The following is a 21,646-nucleotide window of genomic DNA, read 5'->3' as shown; positions in this document are numbered from 1 at the left end:
ATCATTTGAGCTTTGTGGCTGTCATGTAAGTGCAGAAATTGCTGTGTTACCACTTTACTGGGGTGCCAGCTAACAGGTGTAACTGAGATGCTGAGGAACAGCAGGTTGTGGTTTGGAAAATCTGAAAAAGTTGGGTTTGTGAATTATTCTTTGTAGTGAGAGAGTTCCATTGGTGTATATCCATGTGTATACTGTATTCAATGTAGTTTGTAAAAAGAGAATTTGAAAGACATAAAGTAAAAGTTGTTAAATTCAGCTACTGGGGAAGGAAATAAAACAGAAAATTCAAAAATATAACTACAGTACTGGGACAATGATAGTTTTTATTGATTAACCAAGGTTAAATTAAACATAGCTCCAGCGGTCCATTTTTTTCTCATTATTATTGGTAACTATGACCCTTTGTTTTTTTTGCTAGACTACAGAAATATTTTAGACATTACCGTAAAGTGCTAAGTGTTTCATCATAGTTGATATCAGCAGGGCTTAGTGCTGCCACCATTGCCGTCCTGGAATTACCTCCTGTTGTGGTGAAGAAAATAGATTTTGATAAACAAATAGGTTTGTACAAATCTGAATGATGTCTGTGGATTTAAAACTTAATATATTGAGCTATAAACATAGTAGTTCTGTTTGTCCACGGAGCTTAAGAAAAGATAACTAAAACAATGAGGAAAACAACAAGTACCAATGGATTAGTTTTCTTACCCTACAAAATTTTTGGACGTTAGTAAACAACTTCATATTTAGTTAAAGCCTAAGTGTTACTTCAACAAGACAGAATATTTGCTCGTCCAAAAACATTATTTTTTTCTGCCATTGAACAGATGCCTAACTAGGTGACTTTTCCAAGAGAGATATGAAAGAAAATCAGGAAATCAGCTAAAAGCATCTTCAACATATATGCATACAGATATTCAAAATACTGACTGTCTCTCACTATCACAATTTATCCAAATTTTAAAAAAATCCAGTAAATCAATACCGATTATTTTGTATTCAGGATTGTATTCTGCTTTCAAGCATATTTCATTGGTGTTTCATAACATAATATTTGCAAGCCCACATAATTCAATTCAGGGTCAGAGAGTCATTTAATAATGAAAAGGTTTAAAAAAAATGGTAATAAGAAAGAAGCTATAGAAAACTGGATATTATCGGTCATTTCATTTCACTTTGTACATTGCTCAGAGTGAACATATCCTATCATTCAATCCATCCTGAAGATGGTAAAAGTAAAAAGAATAATACTGAATTCTAGTTAATTCTGTGCAAAGCCCTAAAACAACCTGGAGGAGAAACACTCAAACACGTCAACAATTTCTATTTATCGATGGGCAGTACCTAAATTCTCCCTGAGCAGCCAAGTCAGTACAGAGTCCCTATACGGTATGAAGTCTGTCTTCTTCTTCTTCTTGCTCTGGTAAACAATAGATGGGTTTTAGACAAAAATAACAAGGAATCAAATTTCAAAATCCCATTTTCTTCTCAAAGTTCCAAACTAAATTTGTGTTTCTTTTGGAATGTAACATGAGAGTTCATGAACAGACACTTCTGTCACAGATTAAGTATTTGTCATTTCTGATTTCATTGTGATAGGTGGTATGGTCACTGTGCTGACATAAAACCATCAACTAGTGGTAGTAGGGAAAGGTACTTGAAACAGAGAAGATGTCACCACATTTTACACAGAAAACTGTAACACACAGCATGACAGAAGACTCTCCTAAAGTCTTCTCAGAATTATGAAATAGCAAAAAAAAGTATTGTCAAAGCCACAAAACTTGGTGTTTGAGACATTATTTAGCTATATATTGAGGTAAATAAAACTGCCATTGCTTTTATTTGAGCAGACTAATAATACTTAGCTACCCTGCTCAAATGTTAGTTCAGTACTTGTTAAAAATATAAATATAAAAAGATGAGGTAAAGGAAAGTACTTAGTTTTAAGCATAAAATATGAACTAAAAGTAACATGAAATGGAAATAATGTTGTTCACTATGTTAATAGTAGAGGCAGAAATGGGAGAATCACCATTACCTTGCTGGTGCAATTGTCCTACAAGTGCAGCAATAAGAGAAGAGCAGAACACATCAGAGAAATCCTAGGCAGTCATTCCAAAATTAAGTACTACATCACATAAGATACTTACCACTTCTGCTAGGGCTGAAATGACTTTTCCTAATGTTGTCAGAGATTTGTTGATATTTGCACCCTCCTGTAACATACATAAAAGTAGAATCTTATTGAAAAGAAATTAAAACATTACTTTAAGGTGAATCCCATGCCAAGCATGATGAAACCATATTGTGGCAATGCATATCATTGAGGATAACCAAAAGACAGGAGATCCTCAGAGAGGATAAGGAAACACTAGGTAAACCACCTCCACTTATGTTTAAATTAGCCTATAATTTATTAATAAGGCTATAACATGGAAGATAAATATGTGTTAGGCATTGTCACAAAAACAAGAATTAACCCACAGCCACAGGGGATGCCACAGCAGGTCCCAAGCCCGGATAAATGGGGAGGGTTACGTTAGGAAGGGCATCCAGTGTAAAATTTTTCCAAATCAATATGCGGACAACAATACAAATTTCCATAACGGATCAGTCGAGCCCCAGGTTAACAACGGCCACCACCAGTACTGTTAGCCAATAGGGTGCTGGTGGAAATTGAGCTACAGTTGGCCAAAGGAGAAGAACAGGGGGGAGACGTGTCCGGAGGCAGGAGGAGAGGAGGAAGGCAAAAAGAGTGGAACTGAGGGTTGGAACTTTCAATGTTGGCAGTATGACTGGTAAGGGGAGAGAGTTAGCAGATATGATGGAGAGAAGGAAGGTTGATATATTGTGCATTCAAGAGACTAAATGGAAGGGGAGTAAGGCCAGGTGGGTCGGAGGTGGATTCAAATTGTTCTATCATGGTGTGGATGGGAGGAGAAATGGGGTAGGGGTTATTCTGAAGGAACAGTATGTCAAGAGTGTTTTGGAGGTGAAAAGAGTGTCAGACAGAGTAATGATTATGAAGCTGGAAATTGGAGGTGTGATGATGAATGTTGTTAGTGCATATACCCCGCAAGTTGGGTGTGCAATGGATGAGAAAGAAGATTTTTGGAGTGAGTTGAATGAAGTGATGAACAGTGTACCCAAGGGACAGAAAGTGGTGATTGGAGCAGATTTCAATGGACATGTTGGTGAAGGGAACAGAGGAGACGAGGAGGTGATGGATAGGTACGGTGTCAAGGAGAGGAATGAAGAAGGTCAGAGGATAGTGGATTTTGCCAAAAGGATGGACATGGCTGTGGTGAATACGTATTTTAAGAAGAGAGAGGAATATCGGGTGACGTACAAGAGTGAAGGAAGATGCACACAGGTAGATTACATCCTATGCAGAAGAGTTGATCTGAAGGAGATTGAAGACTGCAAAGTGGTGGCAGGGGAAAGTGTAGTTAAGCAGCAGTCTGTAGGATGACGTTAGAGATCAAGAAGAGGATGAGAGTGAGGGCAGAGCCAAGGATCAAATGGTGGAAGTTGAAAAAGGAAGATTGCAAGGTTGAGTTTAGGGAGAAGGTGAGACAGGCACTGGGCGGTAGTGAAGAGTTACCAGACAGTTGGGAAACTACAGCAGATGTAGTAAGGGTGATAGCAAGAAGGGTGCTTGGCATGACATCTGGACAAGAGGAAGGAGGAAAAGGAAACCTGGTGGTGGAATGGGGAAATACAGGAGAGTATACAGAGGAAGAGGATGGCAAAGAAGAAGTGGAATAGTCAAAGAGATGCAGAAAGTAGACAAGAGTACAACGAGTTAAGACGCAAGGTAAAGAGAGAGGTGGGGAAGGCTAAAGAAAAGGTGTACGATGAGCTGTATGAGAGGATGGACACTAAGGAGGGAGAAAAGGACGTATACCGATTGGCTAGATAGAGGGACAGAGCTGGGAAAGATGTGCAGCAGGTTAGGGTAATAAACGATAAAGATGGAAACGTACTCACAAGCGAGGAGAGTGTGTTGAGCAGATGGAAACAGTACTTTGAGAGGTTGATGAATGAACGAGAGAGAGAAGAGGTTGGATGATGTGGAGATAGTGAATCAGAAAGTGCAAGAGATTGGCAAGGAGGAAGTAAGGACAGCTATGAAGAGAATGAAGAATGGAAAAGCCGTTGGTCCAGATGACATACTTGTGGAAGCATGGAGGTGTTTAGGAGAGATGGCAGTGGAGTTTTTAACCAGATTGTTTAATGGAATCTTGGAAAGTGAGAGGATGCCTGAGGAGTGGAGAAGAAGTGTACTGGTGCCGATATTTAAGAATAAGGAAGGTGTGCAGGACTGTAGTAACTACAGAGGGATAAAATTGATGAGTCACAGCATTTTTTTTTCTCCAGCCGTCTGGAGTTTTTTTTGTGTTTTCTGTCCTCCCGGGCCATCGGACCTTATTTTTATTCTATGTTAATTAGTGTTCCCTAATTTTAATTAATTTATTTTGTCTTTTTTCTCTTTCATCATCATGTAAAGCACTTTGAGCTACATTGTTTGTATGAAAATGTGCTATATAAATAAATGTTGTTGTTGAAGTTATGGGAAAAGAGTAGTGGAAGCTAGGTTAAGAAGTGAGGTGATGATTAGTGAGCAGCAGTATGGTTTCATGCCAAGAAGGAGCACCACAGATGCGATGTTTGCTCTGAGGGTGTTGATGGAGAAGTATAGAGAAGGCCAGAAGGAGTTGCATTGTGTCTTTGTGGACCTGGAGAAAGCATATGACAGGGTGCCTCGAGAGGAGCTGTGGTATTATATGAGGAAGTCGACAGTGGCAGAGAAGTATGTAAGAGTTGTACAGGATATGTACGAGGGGAAGTGTGACTGTGGTGAGGTCTGCTATAGGAGTGACGGATGCATTCAAGGTGGAGGTGGGATTACATCAGGGATTGGCTCTGAGCCCTTTCTTATTTGCAATGGTGATGGATAGGTTGACAGATGACATTAGTCAGGAGTCCCCCTGGACTATGATGTTTGCTGATGACATTGTGATCTGTAGCGATAGTAGGGAGCAGGTTGAGGAGACCCTGGAGAGGTGGAGATATGCTCTAGAGAGGAGAGAAATGAAGGCCAGTAGGAACAAGTCAGAATACATGTGTGTAAATGAGAGGGAGGTCAGTGGAATGGGGAGGATGCAGGGAGTAGAGTTGGCGAAGGTGGATGAGTTTAAATACTTGGGATCAACAGTACAGAGTAATGGGGATTGTGGAAGAGAGGTGAAAAAGAGAGTGCAGGCAGGGTGGAATGGGTGGAGAAGAATGTCAGGAGTGACTTGTGACAGGCGGATATCAGCAAGAGTGAAAGGGAAGGTCTACAGGATGGTAGTGAGACCAGCTATGTTATATGGGTTGGAGACGGTGGCACTGACCAGAAAGCAGGAGACAGAGCTGGAGGTAGCAGAGTTAAAGATGCTAAGATTTGCACTGGGTGTGATGAGTATGGATAGGATTAGAAATGAGTACATTAGAGGGTCAGCTCAAGTTGGATGGTTGGGAGACAAAGTCAGAAAGGCAAGATTGCGCTGGTTTGGACATGTGCAGAGGAGAGATGCCGAGTATATTGGGAGAAGGATGCTAAAGATAGAGCTGCCAGGTAAGAGAAAAAGGGGAAGGCCTAAGAGAAGGTTTATGGATGTGGTGAGAGAGGACATGCAGGTGATGGGTGTAACAGAACAAGATAAAGAGGACAGAAAGATATGGAAGAAGACGATCTGCTGTGGTGACCCCTAACGGGAGGAGCTGAAAGAAGAAGAAGAGGAAGAAGGAATCAACCAACCTAATAGAGAAAACTTTTCCCCGGACTCATATGGCATCAAAGCTACACGCTACCTTAGATGGTATGTAGGTATACTGAAACTCAATTTTAAATCTACATGAGAAGTACATTTTGTGAGGGTGGGGAGGCTAATGCACTTTCACTGTATTAGTTGCTATGATAATTTCAAGACAAAAAAATGCAACAGTAACAAATCATGAGAATTAAAACTAATGTGACTTCTGGATGACAATGATAAAATGCAAGATCAAACACCTTTTTCTTGGAACAGTCAATGCCCCAGAGATACACAGTATATCTGTATCCATCATCACTGCTATTTGTAACAATGGACCATTGAATAAAGCTGCTGGTCAATTCGTAGATTATACTTTTTCCATAGAATTATCACGGTTACCTTTAACCTTGTCCCTTTAGCCCCTGTAGAGTCAGCTCTTTCACTGCCAGCCAGATCCACCAAGCTGATTTTGCTGACCTAAAACAAGAAATATACAGGTCATTAATATGTAATTTTCTAGGATTCAAAATGGAAGACAGTGAGAAGGTGTAATGGGGGTGGAGTGTGGTAATCAATTGTTTAACTGTTACGATCATCAATTCTGATAACATGTGCCTACCTCTACTGTATGTGCAACATCAGTATATATGGGTACCAACTTATCAACTCTTTATTGCATTTTTTCTAAATACTTCAACTGATACAATGCATAGCTGACCTATACCAGTGCATTCACAATAGATTTTTAGTTGACTATAGATCCAGTCCTACATATAGCAAACAGAAACAAATCTTTATAATACAAGAAGTTTGAAAATTATGAGGGAAAAAAGCACAGTAGTACAATCTCTTACATGCAGGATATGTATGTTAATCTGTGTAATGAGAAATACCTTATTCCCCATTGCTTACAATTGCATAAGGTATTATAAGTAGTTGCTTTGAATTGATTTTTTTACAAGTCACTAGGATGGTCAGAATTTCTGTTGCTGTTATAATTCGTCAAATCTCACCTATCTTCAACTACAGTATAACTGCAATGGTTTTCCTCTTTTGTGCTTGTATCTAAACCAATCACCAATTTATATATAAACTTAATCCCTGTATAATCTATAATTACATGCACTTGCCAGTTCCATTGATAACTCTGAAAATGCAGCTTAGCACAATATGCATACTCTGAGCTGGAAATAAAAGTAGATGAAATTGACTGAAAGTAAACACCGTGGTGGACAAAAGATCAACAATTAAATCAACATGACCACATATGGTTTGGTATTAAGTAGAGTGCAAAGACAGGAAAACTCTACATAACTCTGCTTTTGTGCGCAGCTGGCAACAACTGTAGTCAGCTGGCTATAGAAATTATTAGAGTGCCAATTTCTGTGAAGTCAGATAATGATATTTCCAGTGGTCATTCATTCATAAATTTTCTGAACCTGTTTTTAGCACAGTGCTACTGGTGGTGGTTGGGCTAACCTATCTCAGAAGGAAAGGAAACAACTCTAAACAGGAAACCAGCCTATAGCAGAATACAATGACACACAAACATCTACTATACAATTAAAATTCAAAGCCACCAACCAAAAAGAATCTAACAGAAACATGGAAAGCACATACAAAGTAGTGGAACACTGCTAAAAGCCAGAAAACTGTTTAGGATAACTGAGGAGGGGAGAGGAACATCTCTAATCTGTAAAGCCAGCTTATATGAGAAAATGGAACTAAAAGGAGAGCTGCAAGAATTAACTGCTACTTTTTGAAGGTACCATGTTTTAAAAGAAAAGGTACCAAATTTTTCCTAACAATATTCTAGTGTATTCACATGACAATTCTCTACTCTTAACCTAGATTCAATTAGGATGGCCATAGGTACACTTAGGGACCTGGATATGCAAAACCAAGTAGATATAAACAAGCAATAAACAAAAACTATATGACTGCTATCATTTGTCACATTCATGCGCTTGGGAAACAATTTCGGGGCTCATCAAATGAAAATTCCACCCCATGTGAGGAATAGGTGCAGTTGTCTAAAGCTTCACCTCCCTTCTCTTCAACAGATCTGATGACCGTCAACGGAACAACAACTGACATCACTTCCAGCTTTCAGTCCCCTGAACCCTCCCATTCCACTGTCATCTTGGGCCAGTCTGATTTGGAACCTGCAACTGGAAAGACGTATTGGCAATGAAGCAAACTCGTCTTTGTTATTTTCTGCCAAATATATACGGGGTTCGGTATATGGTGCCCCAACTCTTTATCATTCCTCCTTGTACTTATTTCTTATGCACTACTTGGCTCAGCACAACTGTTAAAATGGGCCTCAAGTCTCTTCCAGTAACCAAAGTTAAAAAGGTGACTATTCCTGAGTTAAGATAAGGGCCTCACTGTTTTGTACCTTTTAGCCTTTGTTTCCTATTTATTGGTCAGACAGTATCTGACTCAACAAGCACATTTTGGATTGACTTCCTTTCAGCTTAGGCATCATCTTTATTTTTACCTTTATTAACAAACCCAGTCACAACCACCTTGCAAAGTTCTTTGTCTTCAAGTTAAACACTTGCTATGATTACACTGTGTCAATTCCGCAATGAATGAAAACCTTAATGTGAAAAAAAATCAGAAGCCTATGCACTTCGGTAGAGATGTAAGGATTAGGGGTTTACGGAAATTCATTAATTATAATAAATGAAAACCTCAGCAAAACTACTAAAATGAGAAATATGGAAACATATTGAGCACTTTGTTTAGTATTATTTAATTTCTTATTTTAAAAGAATTTACATTTAAATCATTTCATTAAAACATGGATGACACAGGGTGTTAAATCATAAATGCCACACAAACCATCATACACAGATATACTAATATAAGCCTGACAGAAACCTTACTTTTTCTGTTGAGAGGTCCGTTTCAGGGTCATGTTTACGCTGAGTGAACACTATTGTGAAAACAGCATGTGAGCGGCTGCTGGTTTCATTCATGTTGGTCGCAGCAACGGTTCTGCAAGAGTACAAGAATAAGGTTTACAAGATTGCTGCATACTCTAGAAGAATACAACTCACCCAATAACCTCAGTCTATGTTTCCAAATCCAAAATGAAGAAGAAAAAAAAATCAATCAAGGGCAAGAGGCTAATGAAAGCAAACCATGAAACCCTACTGACGTCAAGTTACTGGTAATATGTCCATCATTTGCTGTCATCATTGTAACATCTGAAACTTGTCCGCTCTTTCATCTAAACTGGTTCAATATATTTAAAATTAATTTACAGTGCAGAGGGCGTGATAACCATAAGTAGTACTCAAGAGTAAACAAAAAGAAACTACACCACACTTACTTATTTTATAACAATATTTCCATTTGATTTATGAACTTCTGAAAAGTGACTGACTAAATGAATAGCAAGCATCCTGCAATCAGCTTCAGTTTTTATAGCTGTTTTTTCCTGTTTAGAATCAAATAGCTTTAAACCTGCAAAGTAATGTATGAGAAGTTCAGTTGTTTGGTACATAAGCTACAGATTCTTCTGCCATCTGGTTTAGAATCCAGATCCTTAGCCACTAAGTCACATATCCTCCTTTTGCAGCAGGAAACTTGTGAGGTCATCTCTCAGGATCAAGCTGGTCTCGGAAATAACTCCCTAGTGCTCAGCTATGGACTGTAAACAGCCTTAAAGTTCCTCATGTCCTCACCAGGATACCACTTACCGAGCTTTGTTTCCTGCATCCATCAGGTCTGCAATGTCTGTATAGGAGGTCACAGCAAGTTTGGAAAGATCTTCTACATATGGCCCCAGAAGAGGGTGTTCCCGGACACGCAGGTTTCCTTTGTTTTTAGGGTTTAATAAATCTCGCACCCTCTCACAATAAATTTCCATGTAGCTCACCTAATTAAAGACATAAAAACATAATATAAATGGGCTACATGCTATGCTACTCATGGACACATGACTTAAAAATCAAACATTAGCATTCGTTTTTCAATAGAAGCTATGTGACTATCTTACACAAAATAGGGGTAGGCGGGAAGTGAATGACATCTATTATAACAGACAAAGTCATCACCCATCTTATTTATTTAAATCACTCTGCTCTTTTTTTGGGAAAGGCATGATTGTATCTGATTAGTTCACCTATTACAGATATACCCCCCACAACAATTAATCTGCCATATATGGACTTGACTTGTTTTAAGAAAACTTCTTTAACTTTTTCTGAAATCCTGGTGTAACTCCAGTTAAATCTCATTTATAATAAAAACACAACCAGTCATTTCTGTAAGATTATTACAAATTTATAAAATTCATCTTAAATGTGATTACACTTTGGAGCTCGGAAAATGGTAGATATCACCTCACCAGTTTGATGGGCCACCACTGTGAAAGATAATGGGCAAACGACACATTTAAAACCAAACAGTGTGGTAAAGCAAAGGCATTCTGGCAAAAATGAAAAACTGAAGTGCCAGACTGCAGTATTAATATTCTACTGTCTTCTTCAACATGTAGCATACAAGGAAAAAAAAAGAAACACAGTTTACTCTAATGCACATATTATACACTTGTACTGGCTGTGAAATAAAAGGTACTGCTGAAAGGACCAAAAGCTCCTTTGAATTAAATTTGTGCTTGCGTTAGTGCTCCAACTGACGTCAGGTTGCTATGGCAACAGGATTTGTCTTCATCCGTAATAAAGGATGGCAGCTGCTATCTATTTGAGAATAATATTAAAATATTCAGTATGTGTCAAGAACAGGGCAATGAGCTTGGCAGGAAAGGTATACTTAAGGAAATTTGTCCTTGTACCCCATCCCAAAAAGAAGCTGTTATGGCTCACCTCCACGGAGTATGATATTTCCTCGTTGCTGTTGTCATTGATTTTCTCAAAGAGTTCTTCACAGAGCTTCAATAAATGAGAGGGGAAGGAGAGACAGGGGGAGGGGGTTAGATGCAGTATATCACTCGTGATCAGCTAATTGCTCTCTGACTTTACCCCATGAGAAGCATCAAGAAAGCCAATGACACTTAAACAGACAGAAAAAACTGCTACAAAATTACCTTCCCAGTGAATATTTTATGCCTGTTTTTCAGTTACCTTCTTTCTTACCTCATTATGTATATATTTTTAAATGTGGTCACCTCTTTTGTAATTGTTGCTATACAGAGCCCAAGATTCAGCTTTAGATTTTGTAAATCTTACCTGTGGAATGATACCCTCCTGCCCTTCTTCCTGCTTCCCCATCATAGTATAAGACTTCCCAGCTCCAGTCTGTCCGTATGCAAAAATACACACATTGTACCCTTCAAAGGCATGCTGCAACATCTCTTTTCCAATGTCATTGTAAACACGATACTGTGAGGCAAAAGAAGGGTCTTCCAACTATGAAAAGAAAATAAATGAACAGATGAGTTAAAACTGCATGTGCCCATAAACAAACCATTAGACTGTCCCTCGGCTTCCTGGTGAAGAATCTCACACAATGCAGACATATAGTTGTTGAAATGAAGAATGGGGGGAAACAGAACTCAAGCCTTGTAATAAAACTTTGAAATGATAAAAACAAGCAGGCAGACTTGAACCCATACAGCTGTGAAGGTGAAGCATGACTGCTACATCCACAGATGTTTTCAGAACACTGACAGATAAAAAGAAGATCAGCTAATCAAAGCTCTATACAATAGCCATACCATAAGGAACAGAATGGCATAAAAGGAAAAGAACTGTGGACTTTGGAAAACCTCAAATAAAAGTCCAATTTTTGGGAACTTATGTTTGGTCAGATATCAAAGTGAATCGAAGGTGATTATCAGCTGAACCACTTTGGCAATTTTTTTTTTTGGTCCAGGAGAATTTTATCTGTGAAGGCTTTACCTTTGAGACTATTGCTTTAATCATTTAGTTATGAACCAGTGAACATTCTTGTTTTTTATTTTCAAATGCATCACATTTTGGCTCGTACTTTTGTAACTGCGTTGATAGGATGTGTAACACTGTTCCTAGGGCTCTCTTCCGGATGTCACAATGCTCGGTATTATAACCCCACACAGCATTCAATGCAGAGTCCAAGATTCCAGATACAACAACTTTTTTTTTTAACCTTTGATTCACAGCAATTGTCATTCCAGTTTCATTAACATTCTTGTGTCTAGATTTTGCAAAAGCTCTCCTTCACGTTATAGTACGGTTTAAAGCCCGGAATTTTAGTAGCAGTGCACCTTCAGTTTGATAGCTCCTGTTAATTTTACACTTCCATTTTCACAATAGTTTTCTGTCTTTCAAGATTAACCCTTGCTACATTTTCACAACGAAACTTGTATCTGCTGGTCTGAATACCCCATCCCTGAAGGTGGTGACTCTCCTGCTTGCCTATGCTGCGGTCAAGCAGACTACTCTGAATAACACAACTGACAGAAGCCTGATGATCTAAAACCTCTTGAGAGACTCCATTAGGATTGCCACCACAATCTTGGTGTCATCACTGAGGCAAAAATGATAAGCATTGAAGTCACAATCCTGCAGAAATCAAATCTGGCAGAAGGACAACTGTGTTAAACTGCCAAAACATTGTCTCCCTTAGATGGATTCTCCACTTCCCTCTCATCTGAGGTTACACTATAGAGAACTCTGAGTGGCTAGAAGAATCAGTTCTTAGATAACCTCATGTAAATGTCAGCAAATGGAAGACTCTACCCATGATGCTGCTGTATGATCAAGCAAGCTCCACTTCATTTTAAGATCATGCTTAAGTGAAGAAAAGTGATGACAGAATTTGAGGGAGAAAAACTTAAGATTATCAATAGCTTCTCCAAACAGAACCTCCTGCCCCCACTGTTCGACAGTCTGTGGCTCGAGGATTAGACCGCACAAGATTCACAAAGTTACACATGTATTTTTTTTTTCAGGTATTATTCTCAGTTTAAGTGACTGGCCAGTCAGAAATACACAATGTAATTTACAGCCTCAAGACACATTATGGTTACCTAGCTGTGTGGGCTGAAATTTAAGTATATCAACATGGACCTCAGCATTAACGTTTACAGCATACCATACATTGCATATGTCAGTTATGTGCCATTTGGTATCTAATGCATAAAAGCAGTGTTAATACTTATGATGTGCCATCTATTAGAATGACAAACGCAACGCATTTTATTCCTAAAAATGTTTGTGAGGTGCCGTCTTTTGAAATGACACAGACATAGAAACTGGATGGATACACAGACACTAATCATTTTCTTTTAAGGTGGATTATTTTGTTTGATAGTTGAGCAGGTTAAGTTATTCACTTAAAGTCACATGTAAGTTTTTGATGGGGAATTAATGGGGTGACAGCTTATAGTTTAATTTCTAATTTTCATTGAAAAGAAATGGTACTGATGTTTTAGAGTGAAGAGGACTTATTTTTTTCCCCCTAGGGGTACTACCTTTACCTCTTCTTTCCAGTTCCTGTGGTATCTGTTTCAGAACTAGCTAACTGGCAATGTCTTTCTGGACCAAACTTCTTTCTACTCGCATTGGCTATCTTGTAGTCTTACTGTATGTCTTTGGTTGTCCCTATTAGTAGCACTTTTGAAACTCTGTCCAGGTTACATTAGCTCCTGGTATGCAAAATTTTGAAAAAACAACCTAAAAACAGCAAAAGCACAAACATATAATCAGCCTAGTAGCTTGTATTTGAAACACCACTTTTGAAAGAAAGTACTGATAAAGTGCTTCACTAATAAAGATTTGTGACGACTTAATGGGGAAGTGATCTTACATACTGCAAACAGAAACGTGAAATAAAATGTGAAGATAAAGAAATACATTTACCAGAAAAGCAGATATAGCATGTGTGTGTATATATTAGCAGACATTGAGAACAAATTTAGACAGAAAATACTCAGGAATTTTAAAAAGAAGAAAGTGCACTACTGTATTTAAGGTGGCTTTAAAAAGGGTTTTGATAGGGTGCTTTAAGAGTAGCATTGCGCTAAACTAAAAATGAGCTCAGAATTTGGAGCATGGTTTGTATAATCATCTTTAAACATAGAAAACAGCTTATGACACAATGATCTTATTCTAACAGAAACAGCAATAGTGGGGCATCATAGAGATCAGCTGTGAAACACAAATTTTAAAATTTTGAACATGTATGTTTTGTATAATTACTCTACATAAACAAATGTTGTAAGTCGCTCTGGATAAGAGCGTCTGCTAAATGATGTAAATGTAAATGTAAATGTAAATAAAGAGACACTACATATAATAGAGTGATTACTTATGCATGCTGTCAGCCACACAGAGACTCCAAATCAATCTAGCTCACGTAAGTTTGCAGCTCTCTTTCTGTGCGCCCCTTCTGAAATACTCAACTTCTCTTGATTCTGCTGTCGTTACTGTCACCATGACCAACATAAAATGGATTTGAAAACTGATATATGCCTTTATGGCAGTCATATTTCTTTAGTGTTTCTCTTTTCAGAAGCTTTCCACAATATAAATGCATCTAAAACTTACCTGTATTTCATTCTTGGCAAACATTAATTGATTTTACATATGAATATTCATTATGAATATGCAAATAATACGATTTACATGAACAACATAAGACAATCTTACTAAAATGTGTTCTGTTCAGATGGTTAGACAATTTAATAAGCATCATGCCCAGCTATTTACGCACTAGAAAATGCTAGACAGTGAATGCCTGAAACCTTCCCTAAACTGTTAAAATCATAAAATAAAGCACTCACCGAAGTATGTGACCAGTAGGAATAATCAAAGCTGAAAGACTTGGCTGGCTCCTTTGGGTTCTTAGGATTAATGATCGCTGGAAAAACAAGGAAAAAGAAATGTTTTTTTTTTTGGTTTTTTTTTTAACTTAAGGATTAATTTTATAAAATGTGAATGCCAGGAAACATAGACGTCCTTGATCAAATTCATGTGAGTTCTCTAGAATAGATAATACTATGCAATGCTGTAAATACAGTTACCAGTTTACATTAGTAGTTAACAAGTTGTAAGACACAAATCTCAGCCAGCAATCACATTAAATCCAAAGTTAATTCTTGACGGAGTCCCCTGGCCAATGCTTCTCTACTCGGACTAGGGAGCCAATGCTATTCTGTTGTTCTTAATTTGTTCTCAATGCATAAAACCAATACAGGTGAAAGAACAAGGATGACTACTGATAAACATCTCATTAATTTCAGTTATATCTACTGAACTTAAGAGTTCAACACACATATTTTGTATTATTTTCTTTAAATGTTAAAAATGAAAATCTGAACAATAAGGTTTTGACTCTGCTTTTATATATAAAAATGATTTGTAACTCATAAAATAAAATTACTGTGCACAGATGCATTTGTCTTTAAAGCTATTAATGCACATTTGTATCTGAAGTCATTGACATATATCCATCCTCTGCATATTACCACTTATAGGTAAAACCAACTCCGCTGAACTTCAGGGACTTCTTAGACACGCTTCATTACACACAGTGCCGTGGAATACAAGATGTTAAGATTAAGGACTTGTGAGGGTATGCAATCCTTAAAATAAAATTATTTTGCCTATACCGGTTAATATGTAGAGGATGTACTGTATATACTTCAATAACTTCAAATACAAATTCTCACTAATATTATTATGATTTATTTCTCATTAATGTTATGAAATCTTTAATAAATATAACAAAAAATACAAACATGCATTAATAGATTTAAACACAACACACCAGTATACAGTAATGTTATTTTGTGAACAACTGAAGCTCTGCATTGCAAGACTTCAACAGAGGCAGACATTGCAACTCTATATTAAAGCAAGAGTGAGAACACAATGCCGTTTCACAAAAGTCACTGAGAGCCGGGCAAAATCTACATGTGAAAGGATACACTGTATATACTTTAAGACTGATCAGTAGTATGAGAGGCACATGTCTCATTCCATCTTATGCTGCAATTAGTGAGATGGATTGGGGGTCTCGGAGCCATGTGTCAACAGTTAAAGAGGCTAAAGTAAAAAATGAAAATTCCAAAAATATGATTAAGAAAAAAAACTTTAAATATTAGTATACCATACCTACAACACCTTGTTAAACAAGATTTATTTATGTCAATAGATACATTTTATATTATTGAATTACTTAATTAATGAACAATTCTTTGCATTTATATAGTGCTTTTCTCACTACTCAAAGCGCTCAGCAATTAGGTAGCAACAAGGCAAATAATAAAATAAAATACCGATTGCTATGACTTTCACACTAATCCCTTTTCAGACAGAGTCTGGAACAGCTTCTCTCCACACTGAAGTAGTTATCCATTTTGTCTAATAAGATTATAGGGTCAAAAGAGGGTCAAAAGAACTGCTTTATCATTTGCACAAGAATTAATAAAAATTCATCTGATTTGTTATCCCCATTACTATAATCTTCTTAAATGTTTCATTAATTTTTCATTTCTTCTTAGTGTTATGCAAAACATAAATAACTTATTCTAAAAACCAAAATTATACAGTGCATCCGGAAAGTATTTACAACGCATCACTTTTTCCACATTTTGTTATGTTACAGCCTTATTCCAAAATGGATTAAATTCATTTTTTTCCTCAGAATTCTACACAAAACACTCCATAATGACAACATGAAAAAAGTTTACTTGAGATTTTTGCAAATTTATTAAAAATAAAAAAATTTGAAAAAGCACATGTACATAAGTATTCACAGCCTTTGCCATGAAGGTCAAAATTGAGCTCAGGTGCATCCTGTTTCCCCTGATCATCCTTGAGATGTTTCTACAGCATAATTGGAGTCCACCTGTGGTAAATTCAGTTGACTGGACATGATTTGGAAAGGCACACACCTGTCTGTATAAGGTCCCACAGTTGACAGTTCATGTCAGAGCACAAACCAAGCATGAAGTCAAAGGAATTGTCTGTACTGTCTCAAGGCACAAATCTGGGGAAGGTTACAGAAAAATTTCTGCTGCTTTGAAGGTCCCAGTGAGCACAGTGGCCTCCATTATCTGTAAATGGAAGAAGTTCGAAACCACCAGGACTCTTCCTAGAGCTGGCCAGCCATCGGGCGGGGGATCGGGGGAGAAGGGCCTTAGTCAGGGAGGTGACCAAGAACCCGATGGTCACTCTGTCAGAGCTCCAGAGGTCCTCTGTGGAGAAAGAACCTTCCAGAAGGACAACCATCTCTGCAGCAATCCACCAATCAGGCCTGTATGGTAGAGTGGCCAGACGGAAGCCACTCCTTAGTAAAAGGCACATGGCAGCCCGCCTGGAGTTTGCCAAAAGGCACCTGAAGGACTCTCAGACCATGAGAAAGAAAATTCTCTGGTCTGATGAGACAAAGATTAAACTATTTGGTGTGAATGCCAGGCGTCACGTTTAGAGGAAACCAGGCACCGCTCATCACCAGGCCAATACCATCCCTACAGTGAAGCATGGTGGTGGCAGCATCATGCTGTGGGGATGTTTTTCAGCGGCAGGGACTGGGAGACTAGTCAGGATAAAGGGAAAGATGACTGCAGCAATGTACAGTGACATCCTGGATGAAAACCTGCTCCAGAGCGCTCTTGACCTCAGACTGGGGCGACGGTTCATCTTTTAGCAGGACAACGACCCTAAGCACACAGCCAAGATATCAAAGGAGTGGCTTCAGGACAACTCTGTGAATGTCCTTGAGTGGCCCAGCCAGAGCCCAGACTTGAATCCGATTGAACATCTCTGGAGAGATCTTAAAATGGCTGTGCACCGACGCTTCCCATCCAACCTGATGGAGCTTGAGAGGTGCTGCAAAGAGGAATGGGCGAAACTGGCCAAGGATAGGTGTGCCAAGCTTGTGGCATCATATTCAAAAAGACTTGAGGCTGTAATTGCTGCCAAAGGTGCATTGACAAAGTATTGAGCAAAGGCTGTGAATACTTATGTACATGTGATTTCTCAGTTTTTTTATTTTTAATAAATTTGCAAAAAACCTCAAGTAAACTTTTTTCACCTTGTCATTATGGGGTGTTGTGTGCAGAATTCTGAGGGAAAAAATGAATTTAATCCATTTTGGAATAAGACTGTAACATAACAAAATGTGGAAAAAGTGATGCGCTGTGAATACTTTCTGGATGCACTGTATCCACATTACTAACCGAGAATGGTAAACCGGATGGACGCAGGGACATCCGGCCATGGGCCGTGGACGCAAAAGACGTACTGCGCAGGCGCCCCCACAAAAACCCCTTCCAAGCAACGGAAACCGGATGGAAAGCAACGTAAAATAAGAAATGAGGTGCCCATAGCACACAGAAAAAAGGAGTCAGACGCCGGCACCGCACACAGCGCCGCACGAAGCCCATGGCACACGAAACGGAACACACACAAACAGGAGAATTGAGACCCACGACACACAAAGCCCCCCTCCAGTAACTGAAATAAGAAATGAGGCGACGCGCCCCTAGAACACAAAAAAGAAAGGAGTCAGATGCAAGCGCCACATAGCACACGAAACGGTACGCACACAAAGAAGAGGATTCAGACCCACGACACACAAACACCCCCTCTACTAACAGAGATAAAAAAAAGTGAGGCAACGCGCCCCTAGCACACAAAAAAAAAAAGAAGTCAGACGCGAGCGCCACACAAACCCATTGGACACGAAACGGGACAGACTACGGACATAGCACACGAAACATACACAAAAAGGAGGATTCGGACCCACGACCACACTAACATAAATAAGAAATGAAACACAAAGCCCCATTACTAAACGAACCGTCCGTATTAAACATACGTCATCTGAACACATTCAAATTATGCAGCATAGGTCGATCTCATTACACTGATGCACTATTAACCGTTCAACCACAGAAAAGGCTCCATATTAACAGTGAGTGCGATCCTCCTTATTACTTATCCATATTTCTACCACTGAAGAACAAACAAGTCATGAATTCACGATCACGGGTACAAAACGATACGGCTCGAGTGACGGGACCAAACACACGAACCCGCATGAAAAAAAACAATACACGTCGGCGCCTACAACGCGCTTCTGAAACCCCTGAAGAAAAAATGTCTAAGCTCCAAAAACGCAAAGCTCAACTAACACAGTTACAGAAACGAGCGCAGATGGACAGACACAATGAACGTAGACGCATGCAGCGCGCGTCTCAAACTGCTGCATCGAAACAGGCAAGGGTTCAAAACGAAACACCTCGAGTCTCAGAGATTCAAAAATGGCAGCGAAGGGACAAAATAAATAAACGCAGACGTCTACAACGCGCATCTGGAATACCGGGAAACAAGCAGGCAAGGCTCCAAAAAGAGAAAGCTCGACTAACCGACATTCAAAAACGCGCAAGGCTCAATACAAACAATGAACGCCGTAAACTGCAACGGGCTTCTCACACAGCACAGGCAAATCGATTACAGCTCCAGAATAGCACGTCCCAAATCCTGCACATACAATGACGCGCCTCTCAAACAGCACAGACAACAGATACACGTCAAGGACATCAACAACAGACACCTGCTAAACGATTGCGCCAGTTAGCTGACAACGCGTTCAATAATGAGTCCACTATTAATGAAAATTCATTGGGATTAATGAATGTCATTTGCAATCATTGTCATTCACTTAACTTCCCTGAAGAAACAACTGGCAATACAAGTAATGAATTTACACGTTGTTGTCAAAAGGGTCAAATTAGACTGCCTCCTTTACAATCATATCCTGCATATCTACAGAAGCTTCTAACTAACGAAGTACCTGAAAGTAAAAACTTTATGAACTGCATTAGATCCTACAATAGTTCATTTGCTTTTGCATCTAATAGCATCCAGTCACTTACTCAACACCATTGATAAACTTCTACAAACGTTGATGAATAATAATATTCCCTTTGGAAGAAAGGTACTTTTATTAGGAGGAGATTTTACACAGTGCTTAGCTATTGTTCCACATGCCATGCGCTCGGCTATTCTTCAGTCCACCTTAAAATACGCAGACAATTGGCATTGCTTTCAAAAGAGTTACGGAGATATTTGGAACAGCAATCTCATTACACCAAATACCCCTTTTAACACAACGAACTATATTATGTCCAAAAAATATTAATGTTGATCACATTAATAACCAGGTCATTTCATTACTTCCTGGAGAGGCACAGCTCTTTCTAAGCTCTGACAAAGTTGACTCTGATGACGACAATGACCATCTTAATTTCCCCTTACGATATTTGAACACTATTAACCCAGCCGGATTACCACGACACAATCTTAGCCTTAAAAACGGAACAATATCAACAAATCACATGGACAAACCATGGACAAAGTTGCCATCTACCTCTCTGAGCCCGTTTTTGGACATGGACAACTTTATTTGCTTCCTATATGCGTCATCTACACCTTCACACTATGCTATATCTCATTCATACATCACACTCTTTGTAATTTCACAACACCAGGGGTTGGCGAGCGAAGCGAGCAGGGGGCAGAGCCCCCTGGTATGAATTATATTAAAGAAAACAGGTTATACAAATGCAGAACCACATTTCACCATACAAGGATTAAAATGGTAGAATACTATGAGCACTGCTATGGAACAAGACGATCTGCTGTGGCAACCCCTAATGGGAGAAGCCGAAAGAAGAAGACGACTATGAGCACTGTTGTTTGACTGAGCCTGACTGATTTTTGGGGTACATTCACATCATGAGGCCCTTGAATATTCAGATGATTATATGGTAATGGGTTGAAGCAACATTGGATAGACACTGTCTGGAGGCCGATGAGGTCACTAATTATACTTTCGTCATGGTTAAGGTGCTTCATGTACAATGAAGTTGTGTCTCTTGCAAAATCAGAGTAAATGGCAACTTTAAATCAAAAGGCACTTGTATGTACAGGTATGTATATTTATTTAAATACTTTAAATACATGCCTTTTACTGGCATGAGAAACGGTTGCATGACTGCCAAAGGGGTAGTGTGAACTATGTCACACACGTGCGATTCAGAAGCTACCAGCGGACTCAAAAGATGGTAATATCATGCCAAACCAGGAGTTGGCAGTGTGTTCTAACCCTTTCTCTCTTTATCCTGCAGACCACCCGAGGGAAATCCCTGACTTCACTTCCTCAGACCCACCTATGAAAACACCACCTTGTTCCTGTTAATTCAATTCTGTCTTCAAATCAGTCTGTAATGATCTTCGGATAGCTGATTTTTTTGTATCTATTTCAAGTCTACGGGACAGCTACCCTAAACCTTGTTCTGTCTTCTGGTTATCTTTTCACTACTAAAAGTGCTCAAATAAGAAAAGCTCTTTTATTTTTAACGAGTGACCCAAGTGTACACTGCTTTATACTTGAAAGGCCTAAACTGACCAAAGCCATTTTGTAACTAGTGGAACCCAGTTTATCAAATTACCCAAATTCCCAAATTCAAATTACAGCATGTAAATCTCATGGAGAACCTGTCTAGTTCCTCTGTTTTTTTCTTTTATAAACTAGGTACTGTACATGCTTGGAAACCAATGTGAACCTTTTCAATGTTAGCTGTAAAGCCCTCCATAATGAATTCCAGAGACTACAGGAATCAATCTGACTACACAGACAGAATGCCCGGCATGTGAAAGGAAAAGTGCTACCTGATCCCAAAAACAACAGCGCAGTCAGAGGCCAAACACAGTATATGGGATGCCAGCACACTTGGTATGGTAAGGTCAGACAGAGGCTCAGCTCCTACTGCTGACATTAAAAATGCCGAGGGCTACTGAGAACACTGCTCTGGTTACAGCCACTAGAGTGATTTAATAATCCAATTTCTCCATCTGCTTAGCACCATA

The 21,646-nt window shown here is 38.9% G+C and overlaps 1 protein-coding gene across 1 annotated transcript in view; it reads right to left on the bottom strand.

The window, feature by feature from the left end:
- The window catches only part of kif1b (kinesin family member 1B), a 193,838-nt gene that overhangs the window by 100,432 nt on the left and 71,760 nt on the right, over positions 1-21,646 (bottom strand). The window contains 10 exon segments of the mRNA XM_051931432.1: positions 444-522; positions 1,345-1,420; positions 2,042-2,059; positions 2,154-2,219; positions 6,207-6,284; positions 8,702-8,813; positions 9,521-9,699; positions 10,649-10,714; positions 11,012-11,191; positions 14,548-14,624. Coding sequence (XP_051787392.1) covers positions 444-522; positions 1,345-1,420; positions 2,042-2,059; positions 2,154-2,219; positions 6,207-6,284; positions 8,702-8,813; positions 9,521-9,699; positions 10,649-10,714; positions 11,012-11,191; positions 14,548-14,624 — 931 coding nt within the window.

The sequence above is a fragment of the Erpetoichthys calabaricus genome, chromosome 8 (assembly GCF_900747795.2).
Source record: "Erpetoichthys calabaricus chromosome 8, fErpCal1.3, whole genome shotgun sequence".
NCBI classification, from domain to species: Eukaryota; Metazoa; Chordata; class Cladistia; order Polypteriformes; family Polypteridae; genus Erpetoichthys; species Erpetoichthys calabaricus.
The sequence above is the reverse complement of the archived record's forward strand: the minus strand, read 5'-3'. Positions and strand labels throughout refer to the sequence as shown.